Below are 23,777 nucleotides of genomic sequence, written 5' to 3'. Positions count from 1 at the left end.
GCCACTTACTAGCTGATAACTTTGGGCAAGTCACATAAATTCTCTGAGTCTTAATTTCCTCATTTAGAGGCTGGCCCTGTGGCTTAGTGGTTAAGTGCGTGCGCTCTGCTACTGGCGGCCCGGATTCGGATGCCGGGCACACACCGACGCACCGCTTGTCCGGCCATGCTGAGGTGGCGTCCCACATACAGCAACTAGAAGGATGTGCAGCTATGACATACGACTATCTACTGGGGCTTTGGGGAGAAAAAGGGAAAAACAGAAGGAGGATTGGCAATAGATGTTAGCTCAGGGCCGGTCTTCCTCAGCAAAAAGAGGAGGATTGGCATGGATGTCAGCTCAGGGCTGATTTTCCTCACACACGCACAAAAAAGTTTCCTCATTGATCGGGGGGGATTTGTTGTTACTCTTGTTTTTTTTTTTTTTTTTTTTTTTTTGGTGAGGAAGATCAGCCCTGAGCTAACATCCGATGCCAATCCTTCTCTTTTTTTGCTGAGAAAGATTGGCCCTGGGCTAACATCCGTGCCCGTCTTCCTCCACTTTATATGGGACACTGCCACAGCATGATTTTGACAAGTGGTGCGTCGGTGGGCGCCTGGGATCCGAACCTGCGAACCCTGAGCCACTGAAGTGGAGCACATGCACTTAACTCCTTGCGCCAGGGGGCTGGCCCCCTGTTACTACTCTTTTTAAACCGGAATTTTAAATTTACAAAAATTAGGAAATTCAAGTAACATTTTAAAGGTTAAACTATGTCATTACCTTTGCAATATTGATAAGTTTTATTAGAAAAGGTTGTTATTGGGGGCCGGCCCCGTGGCTTAGTGGTTAAGTGGGTGCTCTCTGCTACTGGCGGCCCGTGTTCGGATCTGGGCATGCACCGATGCATCACTTGTCCAGCCATACTGAGGCAGCGTCCCACATACAGCAACTAGAAGGATGTGCAACTATGACATACAACTATCTACTGGGGCTTTGGGGAGAAGAGGGGAAAAAAAAACTGAGGAGGATTGGCAATAGATGTTAGCTCAGGGCTGGTCTTCCTCAGCAAAAAGAGGAAGATTGGCATGGACGTTAGCTCAGGGCTGATCTTCCTCACACACAGAAAAAGAAAAGGTTATTATGTTTATAATTTCTTTTACTACCTGAAATGAGGAAGCTAGCTGTGCTGCTTTTGTTACTACTACCTGAAGGGGTAGTGTGCTTGGGAGGTTGAAGAATAGCAGCAAAGCCAATTGTCTAACTAATTATTACAAGTGAAAAGATTATTCTGAAAAGAAAACACAAGATCCAGTGGGAGTGTATAACACAGCTTTCTGTTCTGTGGAATCAGGAAAAGTTCCCTGAGGACGTGTCATTTAAGCTAAAACCCAAAGGAGCCAGGCAAAGGGAGTTGAGAAAGCTGAAGTGTCCAAATAGGAAACATTCTGCTAATTCAGCACAGAGAGCTTCTTTTGATTCCTCTTTTTATAACAGTGATAAATCATGGAAACAGAAAGAAGTGAATAGCCTGGTTTTTCAGTAGTTCAATTTGGGAATCAACCTGGCACTTAACCTACATTAATAATACTGCCAAATACTGGAGTGTGCTTGGTTGTTCAAAACGCACTTATAATTCTTGGTAACCATATTTAATAGATAGGACATTGAGGCTTTGAGAGGTTAGAGGTTAAGTGACTTGCCCAAAGCACACAGCTAACATATGGCTGAATTGGGAGTTAAATGTGGGCATTCTAACCCTAGTCAAGTGCTTAATCCACCATGTTAGATGTCCCAAAATTGTTTTTCTTCTAATTATACTACAGATAGAATAAAATGACAGTGTAACATAATAAATTATTTATAGATTAAACACTTCTTATTGTTTTTTAATGGTTTATTTACAGATGTGTTTCTTCTAGTTTTGCCTAAGCTTGTCTAATGACAAAGCTATGAAAAAGGTATTTCAGTTTTGCTTGGCATGTGTTATTGGAGAATCTTGTGTTTGGTTATTTTTTGGAAGGAGAGCACATTTAAAATGCTGAATTAAACAGGAACATCTTGAGAGAATGTTTTGATTTGAGCTCATATATCTGCTGATCAATTCTATTATAAATGAAGGATTTTTTTTTTGTTTGTCATAGGTATTTGAATGGTGGTACTTCCATAAGCATGGCACATCTTTTATTGAGCAAGTATCTGTAAGCCATTTGCGACCACTGATGGGAGGAACAGAAAGCATTTCAGAGCCAGGTTCTCCTTCCAGGAACAGAGAGAGTGAAACTAGCAGACACAATTTGTCAGGTGACTACTTACCTAATGTGTTTTCAGAGCTGTATAGTTAAGACTGTGTTTGGCTGTGAGAGATAGAAAATTCACAACAGCATAGAGAAGTTTGTTTGTCTTTCATGTCAATATAGGTAATCCATGGCTGATATGGAGAGCAGTGATCATCAGAGACTCACACTCCTTCTGTTTTGTTAGCGTGCCATTTCCAAATGCGGTTTTTCCTTGTGGTCCAAGACAGTTGCTTTGACGTCAGCCATCATATCCAGATTTCAATCAGCAGGAAGGAGAATAGGCCAGGAGAAGACACCCTTTCCCCCCACCCCACCCCACAGTAGCCAAGAACACTTCCCAGAAGTGTCGCGTACTATTTCAGCCTAACTTCCTACTGGGCAGACTTTTTTTTTTTTTTTTTTTCTCCCAAAGCCCCAGTAGATAGTTGTATGTCATAGTTGCACATCCTTCTAGTTGCTGTATGTGGGACACGGCCTCAGCATGGCTGGAGAAGCGGTGCGTCGGTGCGCGCCCGGGATCCGAACGTGGGCCACCAGCAGCGGACCGCGTGCACTTAATCGCTAAGCCACGGGGGCCGGCCCGCTACTGGGCAGACTTTTGTCAAAGGGCCAGAGTTATCTGTAAGGGAGGCTAGAAATTGTAATCATTTTCTCAGTGTACATACGCCCAGCTAATAATCAGGAGATCTTATTAGGTAAAGGAGAGAACAAAGACGATTAGCATCTCTGCCAAGAGAGCAAAGTTAGGAAAAATACTTTTTATTTTCAACGTATTTAGAAAGACATCAAAATCTCAGATATTTATGTATGATATGCCACTGTCATAATTTAATTGTAGACCATTCCTCTGTATCCAGTAATACAAAGTAAATATTAATGCTATGCAATTAGGAAAGTAAAATTTTCAAAGCCAAATAGAAATGATATTTTTGGAATATTGTTCCTTTCATTTGGTATAGATAATAATCGTACAGTAATAATACAAATGAATTAATTCCATAGATTGCCATAATATCTCATTTGTTCAATAAACCTAACCACTATTAGTTTAGTAGAAAAATACTACCTGAATGCAGTTGCTGGCACTTAAGTGTAGTCGAGGAAAGTCTCTGAGAACATACCATGTAAGCTAAGCCCTGAAGCACGAGTAGGTGTTGATTAGGAATACTAGAGATGGGGTTGGCAGCCATTCAAAAGTACAGGAAGGAATAATGGTAATTTTCTTTCCTCTTCTCCTTTCTCCCCTTTCATAAAATAATTGCAGAACTCCTAAGGATGAGACATATTAAGATGAATATGACATAGATCTGTCCTCAAGAAGCTCAGTGTCCAGTATGTAAATAATTATAAGAATAATGCATTATCTAATCTTATTCCCTGTTGTAAGATTGAGTATACCATTTCGTGAGAGTGAAGATAAGCTTAAAAACATTCTAGCTTGGTAGAGGATACAGACATATAAATAAGTGATGGCAAAAGATATGAAAGATGCTTTTATAGAGTATATAGAAGATACTGTGGTGACAGAAAAGAGGGGTAGTCAGTTATTGGAAGAAGGGCCACAAAACGTTTCACAGAAGAGATGCTTGAATTGACCTCAAAAGTGAGTTAACGTTCTCCTTTGGTTCAACTTTCTCTCCCTGGGTAACTGCATCTCATTCTTTAATATTAACTTCCATGGACATATATGCTGAGGGAAGCAATTTTAAATTTCTACCCCCAAGCCTCTAAGTTTTAGACCCACATTTCTAATTCTTTGCTAGAAATCTGCACCTTTAATAGCCCCAAGCACCCTGAACTCACTTTCTCCAAAATGAAACTAATTATCTTCTTTCAAAAGTGCTCCCTCCACAATCCTAAAATCTGTTAATGATATCCAATTCCCATACTAGAAACCTTTGAGTTGTTTCAGATTATATCTCTTTTGTTTCCCCTTCCTTCTTCAGACAATTGACCCCCATCATGTTCTATTGATTCCACTCAAAAATTATCTTGAGGGGCCGGCCTGTGGCTTAGCGGTTAAGTGCACGCGCTCTGCTACTGGTGGCCCAGGTTTGGATCCCGGGCGCACACCAACACACCACTTCTCCGGCCATGCTGAGGCCGCGTCCCACATACAGCAACTAGAAGGATGTGCAGCTATGACATGTAACTGTCTACTGGGGCTTTGGGGGAAAAAAAAAGGAGGAGGATTGGCAATAGATGTTAGCTCAGAGCTGATCTTCCTCAGCAAAAAGAGGAGGATTGGCATGGATGTTAGCTCAGGGCTGATCTTTCTCATAAAAAAAAAAAAATTATGTTGACTCTATCCTACTTTCTTTTATTTCAACGTTTGTTGCCCCATATCTATCCCCTTCACATTTCTTTCCTAGACTATTGCTATAGTATCCTAACTGGTTTGTCTGCCTCTGATCTTCTCCTTTTAGTACATCCTCTTCCCTTACAATGTAAGAAAGTGGTTCTCAAACTTTTTCGATTCAGGAGTTCTTGACACTCTTAAAAATTATTGAGGACCTCAAAGAGCTTATGTTTATATATATTGATTATATCCTCAGTATTTACCATATTAGAAATTAAAACAAATTTTAAAAATATTTATTTATTAATTATTTTAAAAATAACAATAAACCCATTGCATGTTAACATATTTTTATGGACTGAACTGTGTCCCCTCCCAAATTCATATGTTGAAGCTCTAACCTCTTATGTATCTATATTTGGAGTTAGGACTTTTAGGAGGTAATTGAGCTTAAATGAGGTTGTTAGGGTGGGGTCCTAATCTGATAGGATTGGTAGCTTTATAAGAAGAGGAAGAGAAACAGTTCAATTTCTCTCTCTATTATGTAAGGAGACATGTAAGGACACAGGGAGAAAGCAGTCATCTGCAAGTCAAGAAGAGAGGTCTCACCAGAACCTGACCCTGTTGGCATGCTGATTTTAAACTCTCAGCTCTCAGAACTGTGAGAAAATAAATCTCTGTTGTTTAAGCCACCCAGTCTATGGTATTTTGTTATGGCGGCCTGAGCTGACTATTATGAAAAATAATTATATTTTCCAAAACAAAATTTTAGTCAAAAGACTGCCACTCTTTTACATTGTTTAAATCTCTTGAATGTCTAGCTTAATAGAAGACAGCTTATTTTGATATCTGCTCCTGCATTGTCTTTTGTGATATGTTGTTTTGGTTGAAGTATATGAAGAAAATTTGGTCTCACACTGATATGTAGTTGGAAAAGGGAGAGGTATTTTAATAACCTTTTCGGAAAATTGTGGATATTCTTTTTTGACATTACACCAAAACTTACTAAGAGGTACTTTCTTAAACTTTAGTTGCAACGTGGAATCTGAAGCTGTACCAATTAATTTTTCATGCTCTGTTATGTTAAAATCTATTGGTATATCTTACATTTTGAGTAAGTCTTTTACTTATGCATAATTTTATAACATCACGTTGGTCCTTTAGAAAATACTCGTTCACTGAGTTATGCCTATCTTCCAAATGTTGGCACATTTTATTGTACAATTTTTAAAAATCATGTTTGTTAATATCACTGCCAAGCTCATAGAAAAGCCGTTCAGTATTGGGAAATTGCCAGGCTCATAGCAAAATTCTAATATTTACTTTAAAGCTATGCTGTGTGATTTTATCATACTTCCGCTGCTTAGAATGTTCTTCATCTGGCAACCTTCTACTCATCTTTTACAGTGATTTAATGTTAGTTCAAATATCACCTCCTTTCTAAAGCCCTCCCTCATTTTCCCAGAGCAAAATCAATCGCTTCCTATATTTCTCTCAGGTCAAAGCATATCTCTACTGTAGTACTTATCACACAGTTTAGTGGTAGTTTACATGACTAACTCTTCTGCTACATTTAATTCGATTAAACAAGCTAGTTCCAAATGCTGTGCTAGGCTCCAGGAATGCAAAAATGATCAAAGTTTTAAGAGCTCATATTTCAAAGGGAAAACCTGAAAACCAAACAGATAATCACACTGTAATATGGTAAGTGCTGTAATTGAATTATGAACCAAATGCTATGGAGGCACAAGTAAGAGAATGACTAGATTTAATTGTATGCTGTGTGACAGCAGCCTTATTCATCTTTGTGTTCTTTGTGGCTAGCACTGTGCTTAGCATACAGTGACTATACAATAATTTGGTTAATTTAAGATTTAACTGCATTTGATTAAACTGTCTCATTTTCCCCTTTTTTCCCTTTTAGAATGCAAGGTATGGAGAAACCCTCTAAATCTTTTCAGAGGAGCAGAATATAGGAGGTATTACATTTTGCTTTCAGTATAATTATGGCCTTGGTTTTAGAGTAAAAGTATTATGGAAACATTGGTTTTTATAAATATATCACAGCTCTTCTAGTTGGAGATACTGATATATAATAAGGTAAAATGATTAGCCCAGGGTTTAGTTTTTTAAACTGTATTTACTTTTATAATCATGACAAACATTGCTTCAAACGATATGTTTGTGATACATAATATATATACATTTGGCTCCTGGTTTATCGCAGAAAGCCTTTTCAAAGAATTCGTGAGATGAAGAAAAAATTACAAATGTCAGCGTATTCCTATGCATCTGGGCTCATTTTCAAAATTTATTTGAGGATTCGCTAAAAAATATCAATATGAATATGAGCTTCATTTGTGCAACGGTACAGGGTGTAGTATTTTTATACTGCATTTTATATTGCCATTTCCTATCTGCACTACTGTGTCCATTTCTTTTCCAGTTTTTACTCTAAATGAGAAAACATCTTTTGAAACTTACCACCACAGATACTTTACTTTTGTTTTGAGAAGGCTGTGTTTTACCTGGAGGTAGACTGGGACGTGTTATTTAATTCATTGAACAAGGAACATTATGTGTCTACTGTGTATAGGCACTGTGCAAAATGATGGAGATACAAAATGATTAAGCAGTAATCCCTGTGCTTAAGGACTTGATAGTGTAGGACAGTCACCTCCTGGGAAGTGAAAGCTAGGCTTTTCTAAGAAATGGCATTAGCCTGTATTAAGGAATTCTTCAAGAAACAAGTCCTTGAACTTCTCACAGTATTTATTAAAAAGTTTTTAGGCTGTTCCTTGTTGTGTTATATAGTGTCCTCTTCATGAAGATCTTAAAGAGAAATTTCTTATCTTAGTATCAGGAATATTTATGCTTCTTTTTGAATGATTAGTTTATCTTTACATAAAAGTATAGGTTGCATTGGTAATCGTTATGTGGTTCTAAAAAGCTTAAAGTCATATTGTAGCCAACCCTTAGCAAGTGCATAGAACTCTTTGGTATCCATTTCATATGTTAGCTTCATTCCAGGCTCCCTTTTATGGCCCAATCCTTGTTTTTACTTTACTTGAGTCTTTTTTATTTACTTCTAATTTATGTTATTGATATTGTACATGATATTTTTAATTGCTTAAATCATTTTGGGAATAATGCAGATTGTTGATAAATAATTTTTTGTGGTTTTAGAATGTGTAGCAAAACTTAGCTAAGTGAACAAGGATTTGTTTTTTCTCTTCATGCTCATTTCTCACAAAATAGCTTTTTTTTTATTTTTTTTAAATTTTTTATTTATTTATTTTTTTCCCCCAAAGCCCCAGTGGATAGTTGTATGTCATAGATGCACATCCTTCTAGTTGCTGTACGTGGGACGTGGCCTCAGCATGGCTGGAGAAGTGGTGCGTCGGTGCGCGCCTGGGATGCGAACCCCGGGCCACCAGCAGCGGGGCCAGCGCACTTAACCGCTAAGCCACGGGGCTGGCCCGGCTAAAAACTTTAAATAGCAAGGCAACTTATACTATTAAATAACTTAAAATCATTGATCATATATATAAATACCACTTACAATGTGCTTTTAAAATGCTTATTTTTCTGATTATAAAATGTATGGGTATTCATTATGGAAAATGGGAAAATAAAGAGATATATAAAAAAGAAAGTAAAAATCACCTTTTCCTACCACTAAGTGGTAACTGCTAGTAGTATTTCCATCCGGTCTCTCTTCTGTATGCATATATAGAAATAAAACTTGAACATCATAATGTTTATGAAGTTTTACATCCTTCTTTTTTTCTAACACAATGTGTGAATTTCCTACAGAATTTCTCCAAAACATGAATTTCTTCAAAAACATGATTTTTCACGCTTGTACTATGTTCTATTACATGGAGGTAACTTACATTACCTACTGCTCCCCTGTATGGGTCACAGGTTATATTTCACTGTTAACATTTACACTAGAAGGATATCTTTATATATATATATAAATATATAAATATATATATATATATATTTAGCCACATCTGTGATTATTTCCTTAGAGTTGATTTGTAGCACTGGGATTAGTGAAACAAAGGGTGTGAACAGTTTTTTTTTTGTTTTCCCTTTAATCTTTTCTTTTTTTAATTATGGAAAACTTCAAAAATAAACAAAAGTAGGGAGAATGATATAATGGAATTCCATATACCAATCCCCTAGCTAGATGTGAATATTTTTAAGACTCTTGATAGATATTACCTAAATGGTTTCTGGAAAGAGAAATATAAATGCCAATTTACATTTATACCAGCAGTATGTGTGAGTATTACATTTATATCCTTGACAACCTGTATTTGCCAATTTGATAGGTGAAAAGTAAAAATGTCATTTTAATTCGCTCTTTGTTAATTACTAATGGGATTGGACAGTTAAAAATGTATTTATTAGCCAGTTTGTTAACTTGCTATTAATTATTGTGGGTTTCAGGGGAATCTGAAAGTTTAAATTTCTAATTTAGTAAAATCTGGAAGGAGTTTCTCTTTGCTTTCATGCTTTGAAAGCCCTTTACCATTTTGACATCTAGTAAAAATCTACCTGTGTTTTTTCTAGTTTCTTTGTAGTTTTACTTTTAATATTTAATTGTAGCTCACTGAGAATTTATTTAATTATATTTAATAAGGTATATATCTAAGTCAAATTGTTTTATCCCTTCAAATCCAATTTTGAAGCACTGTTTGTTGATAATCTAGCCTTTTCCTTTTTAGTTTTTGATGTTTTATTATTGTACTCTAAGTATTTTTTGTATAAGCTATCTCTTGTTTTACTGATTATAATAAGCTTTTAAAACATCCTAAAATAGAATTTCTAACAGTATATTTTTGAAATTTAAGGTAGCGTCTGTTATAGCAGGCAAACGCTCTCTCTCATGTTCAATTTACATATTTTCTTGTGTTTTGGTAAAGATACACTTGGGTGACTGGTAAAGAGCCACTTACATACTATGACATGAATTTGTCAGCTCAGGACCATCAGACCTTTTTCACCTGTGACACGGACTTTTTACGTCCTTCAGACACAGGTACGTCATATCTGTTCATGGGATAAACAGTAGTCATAAAAATTATTTTAAAAGTTCTTTAAAATTATCTGTTATAATATACAAAGTTATTTGGCTTGGAGTTGTTTGCATCATTGATAAGAAACCAGATTAAATTGAAACTAATTATGATTGTAAACTAGGTTGTTATATTACCTTTACTTCTTATAAAGAATTTAAAGTATTTTATAAAAATATTAAATTGCTTCTTTTAGTACTTAAATAACCTTTCAGATCAAATACAGCAACTGCTTATGCCGAGAACAATGTACCCAGTTTTGGTCTGGGAAATTAACACTTGCAATTATACATAAAAGAAAAGAGTAAGACAAAGTGTAAACATTGGGGAATGGCATGTAGAGAAAAATGTCATAAGTTAAGAGTCATATGACTTCCAGTCATAAGTTAGAGATGCATGTACAATGGTGGAAGATCATAGAAATGTCTATGTTTAGTACTCTCTAAGCTCTTCTCTGTGAAAGAGAGTATTAAGACTGAAATGTATGGCTTAGAGACAGAGATCTGTATCACAACTGTTCTTCTACTTTGATTGCCCTCTCCCTCCTTACCTATCCTTCTACTTTTAGCATTCCTACTTTTATCCTTTAAGATCCAAATTAAAAGTCCCATTCACGAGAAAGCTTTCACTGGGATCTCCTGTCTTCTCTGTAGTTCAGTACTTAGTCCAAACCTCAATAAAATAATTTTAATTAATTTGTTCAACCACAAATATTTATTTATTAATGTTATCATGTTGCTTTAATGTTTGTCCTCCCTAAGATGGTGTGAAACTTTGGAAAGCAGGGACTGTATTCTCGTCATTTTTGAATCCCTATCATCTAGCACATTGCCTGGCATACTGTAAATGTTAATATTTATTCTTTGATGAAAATACAAATAAATGAATTGCTTGGTGTCACAGATGTCTTAAGCAATTTCAGTAATAATAGCTAACACTTGTATAGCACTTATTATGCACCAAGCACTATTCTAAGCAATTTATATAAATGTACTAATTTAATCTTCCCAATCATTTTATGAGATAGGTACTGTTATCAGCCTCATTTTAAAAATAAAGGAACTTAGGCAAAGGGGAATCAAGTAACAAGCGCTAAGTCACCTAGCTAATAAATGATAAAGTTGAGTTTCAAACTCAAGTCTGGCTCTTAACCACTACACTGTTAGTGCTTCTACTCACCACATGGATATGCAGAAGAAAATCACCAATAACAAGGGTCTGAAAACTGGCCAGTTTTCCACCATTGAAGTGAGTTCATTGTAATATATCTCTGCTGTATTAAATATATTAATGATAGATGGTAGCAGGAAACCCAAAGATCTTTGCTGTGGTTACATAAAACGGTTTAATTGCAAAAAGGAGAAAAAGGAATTGCTTTATGTTTATATGCTTAATGTTTATATTAATGGCAAAAATGTAGGTATTAGGGAAATAACAGCAGTGGAAAATCAGTATTATATGTTAACTTTGAGGACTGAGGTGACTCTGCAAATTAAGGCTTCATCTCCTTTTCATAGGCAGAATTGCAGACATTGGCAGGCTTTTCAAATAGCACCCATGGCTACCCACTAAAGCTGTGGTCTTAAAACTTTTTTGTTCATATACCTCCTAAAAGAATTTTGAAAAACTGTGTATCCCTTCACACATTTTTAAGTTGATATCATAAGGTTAAATAATTGTAAAGAATGTGATTTTTGACATACTGTATAGACATTTAAAAATAAAACTAGAATGCCCTATATTTAAATGCATCTCAAAAATCTAATGACTTGATAAGCCACCATTATCCATTGAAAAATACATGAACAAATACTCTTTAACAGTAATAAATTTTATATAAGACCTTTTTTCTCCTTTTAACTCATGTCCATTCCACAACTCTATATGATTTTATTATAATTATTTTATACTTGAGAGTCTCTTATCACACTTATATGCTTTTACACAATAAAATTTTTTGTACACATTTTTTAAAATTTAAATATCCTTTGATCATAAGGTTCTAAATGGTATCATGTACTTTATATTTTTGTCAAATCCTTGGAGCTACAGATTTGGCTCTTTCAACTTTGGAAAATGTCCTTCATATAACCTAATTAGCTGGATGAGTTCTCATTGTCAATCCTATCAATCAAGTCTGACAGAGAAGTCTGACTTAATTTTTCAATTCAAATAAACATGTTAACATGCATCTCTCTTCTGAATTCAGATTCTAAGATAGAAAGATAGATAAGTCTTGGAGCTTTGCCTAGGGGTTATCACTTGGCCAAAATAAGGTTCCACTGCCTTTATTATCCCTTACTAATGCCCCCTTTGCCTTATTGTGAGGGGACCCTCCCTTAGGAGCAATGCATGTTTTGATAGTAAGGGGAGAGGGGTGCTGATAAATGGAACTGATAAAAATTATCACTCCCTCCTCATGCTACAATATACTTGAATTCAGAGCATCCAGGGGCCAGAATACTCTACTTCTAATGCCAAGCTTCACTGTTAAATAAGTAAAAGGCAGGAATCCCTATTATAGGTGCCTTGATTAAATAAAAATGGCTGCCCCAAACCTGAACTTTGAATTGTTCCTTTGGCACCTGGAGACTTTTACACTCTAGGGCAACGCACCTTGGAAAGATTCAGGATAGCTGAAATGTAAGCCTTTCTTTTGTAAAGTAGGAGAAAGGATTCTATCTTTTGGGGAGTAGGGTTCCTACCCCGATGTTGGGTAGGAAAGGAAAACAGCATGATGCATAGACCAATCAGAGGAACATTCTTAAGGTAGATCAGTTATAGGAAAGAATCGTATAAAGTTGAGGCTTTAGAAATTGATCCTCTTAAAACCATGTGTCCCATTGTGGTCTTTGCCCAGTTCCATGTACTTCTAGAGGTGTGCATAATCCCAGCTAAAGACTGAACTCAAGGATAGACTTTATCTGTGAATGATAATCCAGAAATGGACTATTGGTTCCATAATGATCTTTTCAAACACTCACATAAAGGTAATGATTTATAACTGTAGTTTTATATTCAAAAAAGACAAATGTGTATATATGTGTGATGTGACAAATTTCTCTTGACTATTGTCATCCGTAATTACTAAATTAGTTGATTTTGTTATTGATTTGTTTATCTGAGACAGAGGACAAACATATCTTCGGGGCCAGCCAGTAGTATTTTTTGGATAATTTGTGTTCATGGTATTTTTTTTTTCAACACTTAAAAACCAGGAGATTTAACATTAAAATCCAGATTTATACTTTTTGAAAATTGGAAAATATGGCAAAACTAGAGCTGCATTTCCACTTGGCAGCAATCAATTAGATCTGAGCTGTGACTCTCCCCTTTAGACAGTGCATGTGCTTTTAGTTCACTCATTTATGTTTTCTGCCTGGTCTTTGTAGGTATTTATATTTGTGACCTCGACCTTGGCATAAATGCTAGTCTCTTTTCTGCTTGTTAGCATATTAGAATATTATTTAACTTGAAAAATAGATAAAATAACTGCTTGTATTATTTTTTTAAGCATATCAGTAGTTCTTAAACAGGACAGTTGAATACCAAATCGGCATTTTGCTTTAAATCATTCCTTAACCTTGTTTTAGAAAGAAATAGATATTTTTCTTCCTCTACTTTATTTCCCCTTTTCCCTTTGGCTTAGAACTGCACTGGTTGTGAGGAATAATCTGAAAGACTGGATAGAGCAATTGAAAACATAAGAATAAGAAAAAATGCTTAATGATGGATTCGATGACCTGACTAGAAATAAAAGAAATGAAAATGAAAATGAGGTAGTTTTCATGTATTAAATTAGCAAAGATTGATAGTACTCAGTGTTGATAAGGAAGTAGGGAAACAGTCACTCTCCTTCACTGCCTGAAAGAATGTAAATTAACACAATTTTATTGAGAGGAGCTTGGGAGTATATATCCAAAATCTTTTAAAAGATGCATACATTTTAACCAACCATTCCACTTCTAGAAAGGAAATATTTGGTCACGTACGCAAGATAGATATTGAAAGATGGTTATCACAATATTTCTGTATTAGCAAAAAATTGGGTGTAATTTAAATGTCCATCAAAAGAGAATTGGTTAGATAAATTATGATATATACTTCATGTACTAGAATACTGAATAACCATTTAAAATGTTGGTAAAGATTCAGTGTCAAAATTTGACTTGTAAATATCATGTAACTTATAGAAGAGACCCCCATCATCAAAAATGGCAAGTCTAATATTATACTTCATTTTTATGTAATATTTTAATGTTACGGCAAAATGCTATTCTTTACCTGGTTATTATCAAATGGGTGCTGACTTACATCGATTTGTCAAGTTCAGGAAGCATTAGCTGTCAGCTAGCTGGTGACATGTTTGATATGAGAAATGTATTTTTGTTACACAAGTAGAATATATTGTCTCCTTTTCTAAGCCAAGACTAATATTTTGTTTCCAAAGGAAAATTCAAACATTTTCCACATTATTCTTTCTGGACAGTTGTAGGTTTTGTTCCAAAAGCAACATTCATAGAGTCTCTGTTTTTCTTATCAAACTTGAAATAGGCCGGATAGTTTTATGAATCTACTTTATTTATTTGTTTAATTTTTAAAAATCTTTACTTAGTGTGAAATTTTCATTTTGATACAGCAAATGGTAGCAAAACAACTATTGTTATTCCAGAGAGATTCTAATTCAGGCTTTTTTTGAATCTTGGTAGAGACTGACATTTTCCATAAATGTACTATATTCTAAATTAATTTTTTGCCCCTTTTTATACAAAATGCAAGTTCAAACATTCTTCCTAGATCAAATCATTGAGTAGACAAAAACTTTGTTTTTAAGTGTTGTGTATATTTTTAACAGTTTCATAGAACCTTTTCAAAATGATAAAAGAACTGGAATATTTCATAGATTATAATCTGATGTCACTCAAACTCAATTTTAATGTGCATTTAGATTTGTAAATATCATGTATAATAATGATGCAATTAAATTAAGTACCTTATATGTTGTTATTCAAATAAATCAGAGAAAGAATATGTTTATCTTTATTACATGTGAAGCTTCCAAATTTAATGTAAATTTCTCATAAGATTAATGTGAGCTAGCACCCCACTTCCTTGTTTCTGATGTTCAAGAACATGTTATTTAAATCTTTGTTGTCTCTCCTAGCTCATTCGTCATACATTTTGCATAAGATTATTTATGTTTACCATCTCATCTACTTTTTGAAATATTTTTCCTACAGTTATGCAGAAGGCATGGAGGGAAAGAAATCCTCCAGCTCGAATCAAAGCAGCCTATCAAGCTTTAGAATTAAACAATGAGTAAGTTTGAAATATGTGGAAAATAAGTTTGTTTTGAAGGAAACCCAGGCAGATGATTTTATGTTTCCTTTTGTCTGTCCCTAAGATACTTGGAGACATTAGCAGCCCCCTTTCTCTTTTTGCATACTAGAGACAAAATTTCCAGTGTTCACTGACATCTGTACTTTGCTTCTGAAATTGTAAACTTATCTATGCTTTTGAGTAGAAATTATGCTAGAAATACTTTTTAAAGTGGAGAATGACCATCTAATTGGTGATAATACTTGATAGAGTACTAAAACAAGTACTAAAATACTTATATCACTTGTTTTAAGTTTGTTTTTCATTTAAATCATTCATTTAAAGCATTCATTCAGTCCTGAGAACTCTAGTTGCTAATGGTATTGGAGGCATGAGAAGGGGATTCAAGATAAGTGAAATGCAGCTCTAACTTAATTTTTTTTCATGTTAGCATTTATTTTTTATAATTCTTTGTATCAACTTTTATTTTGAAAAAACAAAATGTAAAATCATAAGTCAACTTAATATTTATATGGGACAGATCAATAAGTATTAATCTAATATTAAATAAATGCTAAGAGTATAAATACGGCACCAGTTGGGATTAATTAAGGAATGATTCCTTAATAATGTGAATTTAGCATTGTCCCTGTATCTCTCCCCTTACCAATATATTATCATTATTAAGAAGACTGTCCAAGGTGGAACAAAAGTAGCAGTGTAAGGAACTCCAAAAGCAGTCAATCAACTTTATTGAAACTCTGGAAACTAATCAAAAGTTTATAGCAGCCTAGAGAATGCTTAATCAATTTTAAAAAACAACTGAATTTCTATAAGAGAGCTTTGTGATGTTTTAACTTACGATGGCCTCATCCCCCACTCCCTAGCTCAGGGGCAGCCTTGAAGACAACAGTCTGCATTCTGGGTATAGGTTCCTACTACCAGAGGAAGCAGAATGAACCTTATTCTCAAAGAATTGTGGTTGTTTATTTTGACCTGTTTGGTGGCTCCCTGAAGGACCAGCTCAAAGAGCTTGCCTTTACTTCAGTTAATTCAGAACTCTCCCAGCACTGACAGAGCTACACTGTGGGGGCATTTGCTGAAATGATTTAAAGGCAGATGCATTAGCCCCTGCTGCCTTGGGCAAAGGATAACAGCTGGGGCAAACAATAGACAAATCATAAAGCTTGGGAGGAAAGGTTGGGGAATGAGATACTTTGGGAAATAAAGGCTTTGAAAAGCTCCCTCACATTCCTGGAAATCTCAAAGGCACCACACATGCCCAAGATTGATCACATGCTCAGACAAGACTCAAGAAGGCCCTAAGCTCTCATGTCTGTCTAACTTTCAGGTTCTGAACCATCAGAAAGTAAAGGCTAAGGCAGAGTTGTAAATTGCCTGACTGAATGTTGAAGGTGTGCCCCAACACACGCACAGAACCCATCGGCAAAGACTTGTTTTTTGTTTTGTTTTTGGTTCCAGGTATTTAAGGCAGTCTCTATCAAATCACTGGCTGACCATTAAGCTAAAGGAGCAGAGACTTCATTGGTCACATGTGACAGAGAATACAAACTTTACAAAATTAGTTCAGAAAAGTCATTAAACAAACAACTACAACAAGCAGCAATAACAAACCCTGGGGAGGAGGGGAAAGTTGATTTCTAGAGTTGCTAGATTATAATATTCAAAATTTCCAGTTTTCAACAAAAAAATTAAAAGACATACAAAGAAACAAAATATGCCTCATACAAAGAAAAGAAAAAGGACATGAATAGAAACTGTCCTTGAGGAAGCCTAGACTTTGGACTTTCTAGACAAAGACTTTAAATATGCTCAAAGAGGTAAAGAAAGCCGTGTACAAAGAACTAAAGGAAACCATGAGAATGATGTCTCACCATTAAAGAATACTGATCAAGAGGTAGAAATAGTAAAAAGGAACTAAATAGAAATTCTAGAGTTGAAAAGTATAACTGAAATAAAAAACTTCCTATAGGAGTTCAGCAGCAGATTTGAGTAGACAGAAGAAAGAATCAGCAAACTTGATTTAGGTCAATTGAGATTATCCCATCTGAGGAGCACAAAAAAATAAAGGAATGAAGAAAAATGAACAGAGCCTAAAAGACCTGTGGAACACTATTAAGCATACCAACCTATGCATAATGGAGTCCCAGAAAGAGAAAGGGACAGAAAGAATATTTGAAGAAATAATGGCTGAAAAGATCCCAAATTTAGTGAAAGACATGGATCTATACATCCCAGCTCAGTGAACCCCAAGTATTATATACTCAAAGACATCCACAATGAGACACATTATAATCAAGCTTTCAAAAGCCAAAGACAAGGAGAAATTCCTGAAAGCAGCAAGAGAGAAGTGACTCGTCACATATAAGGGATCTTTAACAAGATTAATAGCTTCTTTCTCATCAGAAACCATAGAAGCCAGAAGGCAGTGGGATGACAAAGTTCTGAAAGAAAGAAAACTGTAAACTAAGGATTCTATATCCAGCAAACTTATCCTTCAAAAATGAAGGAGAAATTAAAACATCCCCAGATAAAGAAAAACTGAGAGAGTTCATTGCTAGTAGACCTGTCCTACAAGAAATGCTAAAGGTAGTCTTTCAGGCTGAAATAAAAGGATACTAGATAGTCTTGACTTCACATAAAGCAATAAAGAACACCAGTAAATGTAACTACGTAGGTAAATATAAAAGTCAATATTAATGTATTTTTGGTTTGCAATTCTTTTTTTCTATATGATTTAAAAGACAACTATGTAAAATAGTAATTACAAATCTATGTTGATGGACATACAATTTATAAAGATGTAATTTGTGACCTTAATAATATAAGGAGTAGGGGAAGAGCTATATAGGGAGCGCAGTTTTGTATACTATTGAAACTAAGTTGGTATTAATTCAAACTAGATTGTTATAAATTAAGATGTTAAATATAATTGTTAGCCATTAACCACTAAGAAATAACTAAAAAATATATGATAAAAGAAAGAAGAAGGGAATCAAAGTGATATACTAGAAAATATCTATCTAACACAAAAGAAGGCAGTAATGCACGAAATGAGGAGAAAAAAGATAGGACATATAGAAAACAAATAGGAAAAGTTAGGACATACAGAAAACAAATAGGACAAAACAAGTCCTTCCTATCATTAGTTACTTAAATGTAAATAGATTGAACTCTCCAGTTAAAAGGCATTGATTGGCAGAATGGATTAAAAAACATAGTCCAACTGTATGCTATCTACAAGAGACTTGCTTTAGATACAAAGACACAGAGAAGTAGGAAGTAAAAGTTTGGAAAATGATATTCCACGCAAATGGTAACCAAAAGAGAGATGGAGGGCTGGCCCCGTGGCTTAGCAGTTAAGTGCGCGCTCCGCTACTGGCGGCCTGGCTTCGGATCCTGGGTGCACACCGACGCACTGCTCGTCAGGCCAAGCTGTGGTGGCGTCCCATGTACAGCAACTAGAAGAATGTGCAACTATGACATACACCTATCTACTGGGGCTTTGGGGAGAAAAAGGTGGAGGACTGGCAATAGATGTTAGCTCAGGGCTGGTCTTCCTCAGCAAAAAGAGATGGATTGGCATGGATGTTAGCTCAGGGCTGATTTTCCTCACACACACACACACACACACACACACACACACACACACACACACACACAAAGAGAGATGGAGTGGCTAAACTAATATCAGACAAAACAGACTTTAAGACAAAAATTTTTATAAGACACAGACATTATATAATGATAGAGGTTCAATTCATCAAGATATAATACTTATAAACTTATATGCATCTAATAACAGAGCCCCAAAATGTATGAAGCAAAAACTGACAGAATTGAAGGGAGAAATAGACAGTTCAACAATAATAGTTAGAGACTTCAACAATGAATAGAATAACTAGACAAAGGATACACAAGGAAATAAAAGACTTGAACAACACTATAAACCAACTAGACCTAAAAGACATCTAAATAACACTGTGTAACAACAGTAGAATACACATTCATCTGAAGTGTACATGGAACATTCTCCAGGATATGCCATAGTTAGGACCTAAACAATTCTCAGTAAATTTAAAAAGATTGAAATGGTATGAACTATCCACTTAGTGGAATGAAATTAGAAATCAATAACAGAAGGAGATCTGGAAGTTTCACAATATTAGAATATGTGGAGGGCCGGCCCTGTGGCTTAGCGGTTAAGTGCGCGCACTCTGCTACTGGTGGCCTGGGTTCGGATCCCGGGCGCGCACCAACGCACCGCTTCTCAGGTCATGCTGAGGCCACGTGCCACATACAGCAACTAGAAGGATGTGCAACTATGACATGCAACTATCTACTGGGGCTTTGGGGAGAAAAAGAAGGACTGGCAATAGATGTTAGCTCAGTGCCGGTCTTCCTCAGCAAAAAGAGGAGGATTGGCATGGATGTTAGCTCAGGGCTGATCTTCCTCACACAAAAAAAAAAAGAATGAAACTGGGGACATTACTACTGACCTTACAGAAATTAAAAAGATTATAAGAGAATACTGTGAACCATTGTGTGCCAACAAATTAGATAACTTAGATGAAATGGACAAATTCCTAGAAATGCACAAACTACCAAAACTGACTCAAGAAGAAATAGAGAATCTGAATAGACCTATAACAAGTGAAGAGATTGAATTAGTAATTTAAAAACTTGCAAGCAAAGAAAGCCCAGGACTAGATTGCTTCACTTGTGAATTCTACCAAGCACTTAAAGAATTAACACCAGTCCTTCTCAAACTCTTCAAAGAAATAGAAGAGAAGTAACTCTTCCTAACTCATTCTATGAGACCAATATTACCTTCATACCAAAACCAGACAAAGACATCACAAGAAATGAAAACTACAGACTAATATCTGTTTTGAATATAGATGCAAAATCCTCAACAAAACACTAGCACACCAAATCCAGCAGCATATTAAAAAGATTGTACACCATGACCAAGTGAGATTTATTCCAGGAAGACAAGGGTAGTTTAACATGGAAATGAGTCAGTGTAAGACCACATTAAGTAGAACAAAGGACAAGAACCACACAATCATCTCTAATTATGCAGAAAAACTGTTCAACAAAATCCAACACCAGTTTATGATGGAAACACTAAAAACAAGGAATCGAAGAAAACTTTCTCAAACTGATAAAAGACATCTGTGAAAAACCCACAGCTAACTACATACTTAATGACAAAAGACTGAAAGCTTTGCCACTAAGATCAAGAACAAGGCAAGAATGTCTGCTCTTGCCACTTCTATTTAACCTCATACTGTAGGTCCTAGCAAGGGCAATTAGGCAAGAAGAAGGGAAAAAAAATGGCTTCCAAATTGGAAGAGAAGTAGTAAATCTATCTCTGTTCACAGGTGACATGATCTTATATGTAGAAAATCTTAAGGAATTCACGCACACAAAAACTATTAGAGCTAATAAAAGAGTTCAACAAAGTTGCAGGAGACAAGGTCAACATATAAAAATCAGTTGTATTTCTATACACTAGCAATGAACAATCTGAACAGGAAATTAAGAAAACAGTTCCATTTACAATAGCATCAAAAAATATTAAAGTGCTTAAGAATAAATTGAACCAAGGAGGTGCAAGAATTGTATGCTGAAAACTACAAAATATTGTTGAAAGAAGTTAAAGAATACCTAAATAAATGGAAAGACATCCAGCGTTCATGGATTGGAAGACTTAATATCGTAAGATGGCAGTACTCCTCAAATTGATCTACAAATTCAATGTAATCCCTATCGAAATTTCAATTGCCATTTTTACAGAAATGGACAAGCTGATCCTAAAATTCATAGGGAATTGCAGGAGACCTCAAATAGCCAAAACAATTTTGGAAAAAGAACAAAGTTGGAGGACTCACTTCCTGATTTCAAAACTTACTGTGAAGCTACAGTAATTAAATCATAAGGATAGACATCTAGATAAATGGAATCAAATTGAGAGTCCAGAAATAAACCCATACATCTATGGTCAATTGATTGTTGACAAGAGTGCCAAGACCACTCTTGGTCATCGAGTGGGGGAAATAATAATCTTTTCAACAAGTGATGCTGGGCAACTGGATAACCACATACAAAAGCATGACCCTTACCTCACACCATACACAACAATTAATTCAAAATTAATCAAATGGGGCCGGCCCCGTGGCTTGGCAGTTAAGTGCGCACGTTCCGCTACTGGCAGCCCGGGTTTGGATCCCAGGCGAGCACCGATGCGCCGCTTCTCCGGCCATGCGAGGCTGCGTCCCACATACAGCAACTAGAAGGATGTGCAACTATGACATGCAACTATCTACTGGGGTTTTGGGGAGGAAAAAAAAAAAGAGGAGGAGGATTGGCAGTGGATGTTAGCTCAGAGCCAGTCTTCCTTACCAAAAAAAACAGGAGGATTAGCATGAATGATAGCTCAGGGCTAATCTTCCTCACAAAAAAAATAAATAAAATTAATCAAAGACCTAAATGTAAGAGCTAAAACTATAAAACTCTTATAAAAAAAATAGGGGCCAATTTTCATGACTGGATTTGGCAGCAGTTTCTTAGATCTGACACCACAAGTCAAAAGAAAAATTAAATAAATTACACTTTATGAAAATTAAAAGCTTCTGTGTACCAGAGGATATGATCAAGAAAGTGAAAAGGCAGCCCACAGAATGAGAGGAAATATATGCAAGTAATATATTTAATAAGGGTCTAGTATCCGGAATATGTCAAGAACTCTTATAACTGGAGAACAAAAAGACAACCTAATTAAAAATGGGCAAAGGACTGGAATAGACATTTCTTCAAAGATATACAAATGACCAATAAGCATATGAAAAAATGCTCAACATCATTCACTATTAGGGAAAAGAAAATGAAAACCACAATGAGATACCCCTTCACAAGATGGGAGTAACAACAATAACAAAAACCCTCCAGAAAATAGCAAATGTTTTTGGAAATATGGAGAAATTGAAACCCTCATACACTCTGCAGGTGGGAAAGTAAAATGATACAGCCACTGTGGAAAACAGTTCGGCAGTTCCTCGAAAACTTAAAATTAGAATTACCATATGACCCAGCAGTTCCACTCCTAGACATACTGAAGAGTGTTGAAAGCAGGTTTTCAAACAAAAATTTTTATACAAATGTTTATAGCAGTATTATAATAGCCAAAAATTGGAATTTCCTCAGATGTCCATCACCTGATGAATGGGTAAACAGAATTTGGTATATCTGTTACAATGAAATATTATTCAGTCATAAGAAGGAATGGAGTACTGCTACTTGATACATGATGAACCTGGTAAATATTTTAAAAGTCCTTGAATTATGCACTTTAAAATGGTTAATTTGTTATGTGACTTTTGCCTCAATTTAAAGAAACAACATTCCCAATAGTACGATTCATTGGGTATTCATAAAATTAATTTTTTGTATTAACATCTCCATTTAAAATACTTTTTAACAAATACAAGAAAGCTTTAAGGGAAAAGAACCTCTTTTTATCATATAGCTATACTGTAATTTAAAATTATGCTTATATTTTGATTCCACTGCATCAATTTATACCCATCTGATCTTTTGAAAGTATTTTTATTTTGGGGCTGGCCCTGTGGCATAGTGGTTAAGTGTGTGCACTCTGCTGTGGCAGCCCTCCAGGTTCGGATCCCGGGTGCGCACCCATGTACCGCTTGTCAAGCCATGCTGAGGCGGCGTCCGATGTAACATAGAGGAAGATGGATGCGGATGTTAGCCCAGGGCCAATATTCCTCAGCAAAAAGAGGAGGATTGGCAACAGATGTTAGCTCAGGGCTAATCTTCCTCACACACACAAAAAACAGTATTTTTATTTTGTTATTTAAAAGCGTTTGAATTGGATTTTAGAGGGCACTTAGGGAGCCTAGTGTTTAAAGCAGCAGTATATCTAATGCGTCAGAGAAATCCAGTGTAATATAATGGAGAAATCTCTGTTCATTGGTGAAATTTCTATATACTTCAATTTAGGGTATTATTTGAAGGATACTGAAATGGTATGTTTTGCATTTTCTGTATCTAAAAGACCCTTTTTGTCCCCGTTTGTTTGATTCTATCTTGCCATCAATCTTGTTTCATTTCTGGTCTTGTACTTTTACCAATAATTTCTCTCCTCTTGCTTAAACACTGTTCAGTAGAAATATAATGTAAACCATATATTTAACTTTAAATTTTCTGGTAGCCACATTTAAAAAGTAGAAATAAGGGGCCAGCCCGGTGGCGTAAGCGATTAAGCGCGTGCACTCTGCTGCGGTGGCCCGGTCGCCGGTTCAGATCCCGGGCACGCACCAATGCACCACTTGGCAAGCCATGCTGTGGTGGCGTCCCATATAAAGTGGAGGAAGATGGGCACGGATGTTAGCCTAGAGCCAGTCTTCCTCTGCAAAAAAAGAGGAGGATTGGCAGATGTTAGCACAGGGCTGATCTTCCTCACACACACAAAAAAAGTAGAAAGAAATAGATTAAATTAATTTGAGTAATATGTTCTGTTTGGCTATATTCAAAATATTAAAATATTATTTTAACATATAATCAATATTTTAAAAAAACTATTAACCAATTGTTTTACGTTCTTCTAAGTCTTGAAAATCCGACGTGCATTTTACACTGACCACATACTGACCAGTGTGCATTTTACACGTCTCAATTCAGACTAGATGCATTTCAAGTGCTCAATAACTACACGTGGCCAATGACTACAGTACTGGACGATGCAGG

General features: G+C 35.6%; 1 protein-coding gene across 5 annotated transcripts in view; it reads left to right on the top strand.

Moving 5' to 3' along the window:
• Positions 1-23,777, top strand: part of ST7L (suppression of tumorigenicity 7 like) — a 175,204-nt gene that overhangs the window by 4,178 nt on the left and 147,249 nt on the right. For all 5 annotated transcript variants that reach the window (XR_009219767.1, XM_058538793.1, XM_058538794.1 and 2 more), the window contains exons 3-6: positions 2,124-2,283; positions 6,503-6,557; positions 9,516-9,631; positions 14,909-14,987. Coding sequence is in view for 4 of the 5 variants with exons in the window: in XM_058538793.1 (XP_058394776.1) it covers positions 2,124-2,283; positions 6,503-6,557; positions 9,516-9,631; positions 14,909-14,987 (410 nt within the window). In the remaining variant the exon portion in view is untranslated. The remainder of the gene's footprint in view (positions 1-2,123; positions 2,284-6,502; positions 6,558-9,515; positions 9,632-14,908; positions 14,988-23,777) is intronic.

Source organism: Diceros bicornis, chromosome 4, assembly GCF_020826845.1.
Source record: "Diceros bicornis minor isolate mBicDic1 chromosome 4, mDicBic1.mat.cur, whole genome shotgun sequence".
Lineage (NCBI taxonomy): Eukaryota > Metazoa > Chordata > Mammalia > Perissodactyla > Rhinocerotidae > Diceros > Diceros bicornis.
Note: the sequence above shows the minus strand (reverse complement) of the source record. Positions and strands in the feature narration are given on the sequence as shown.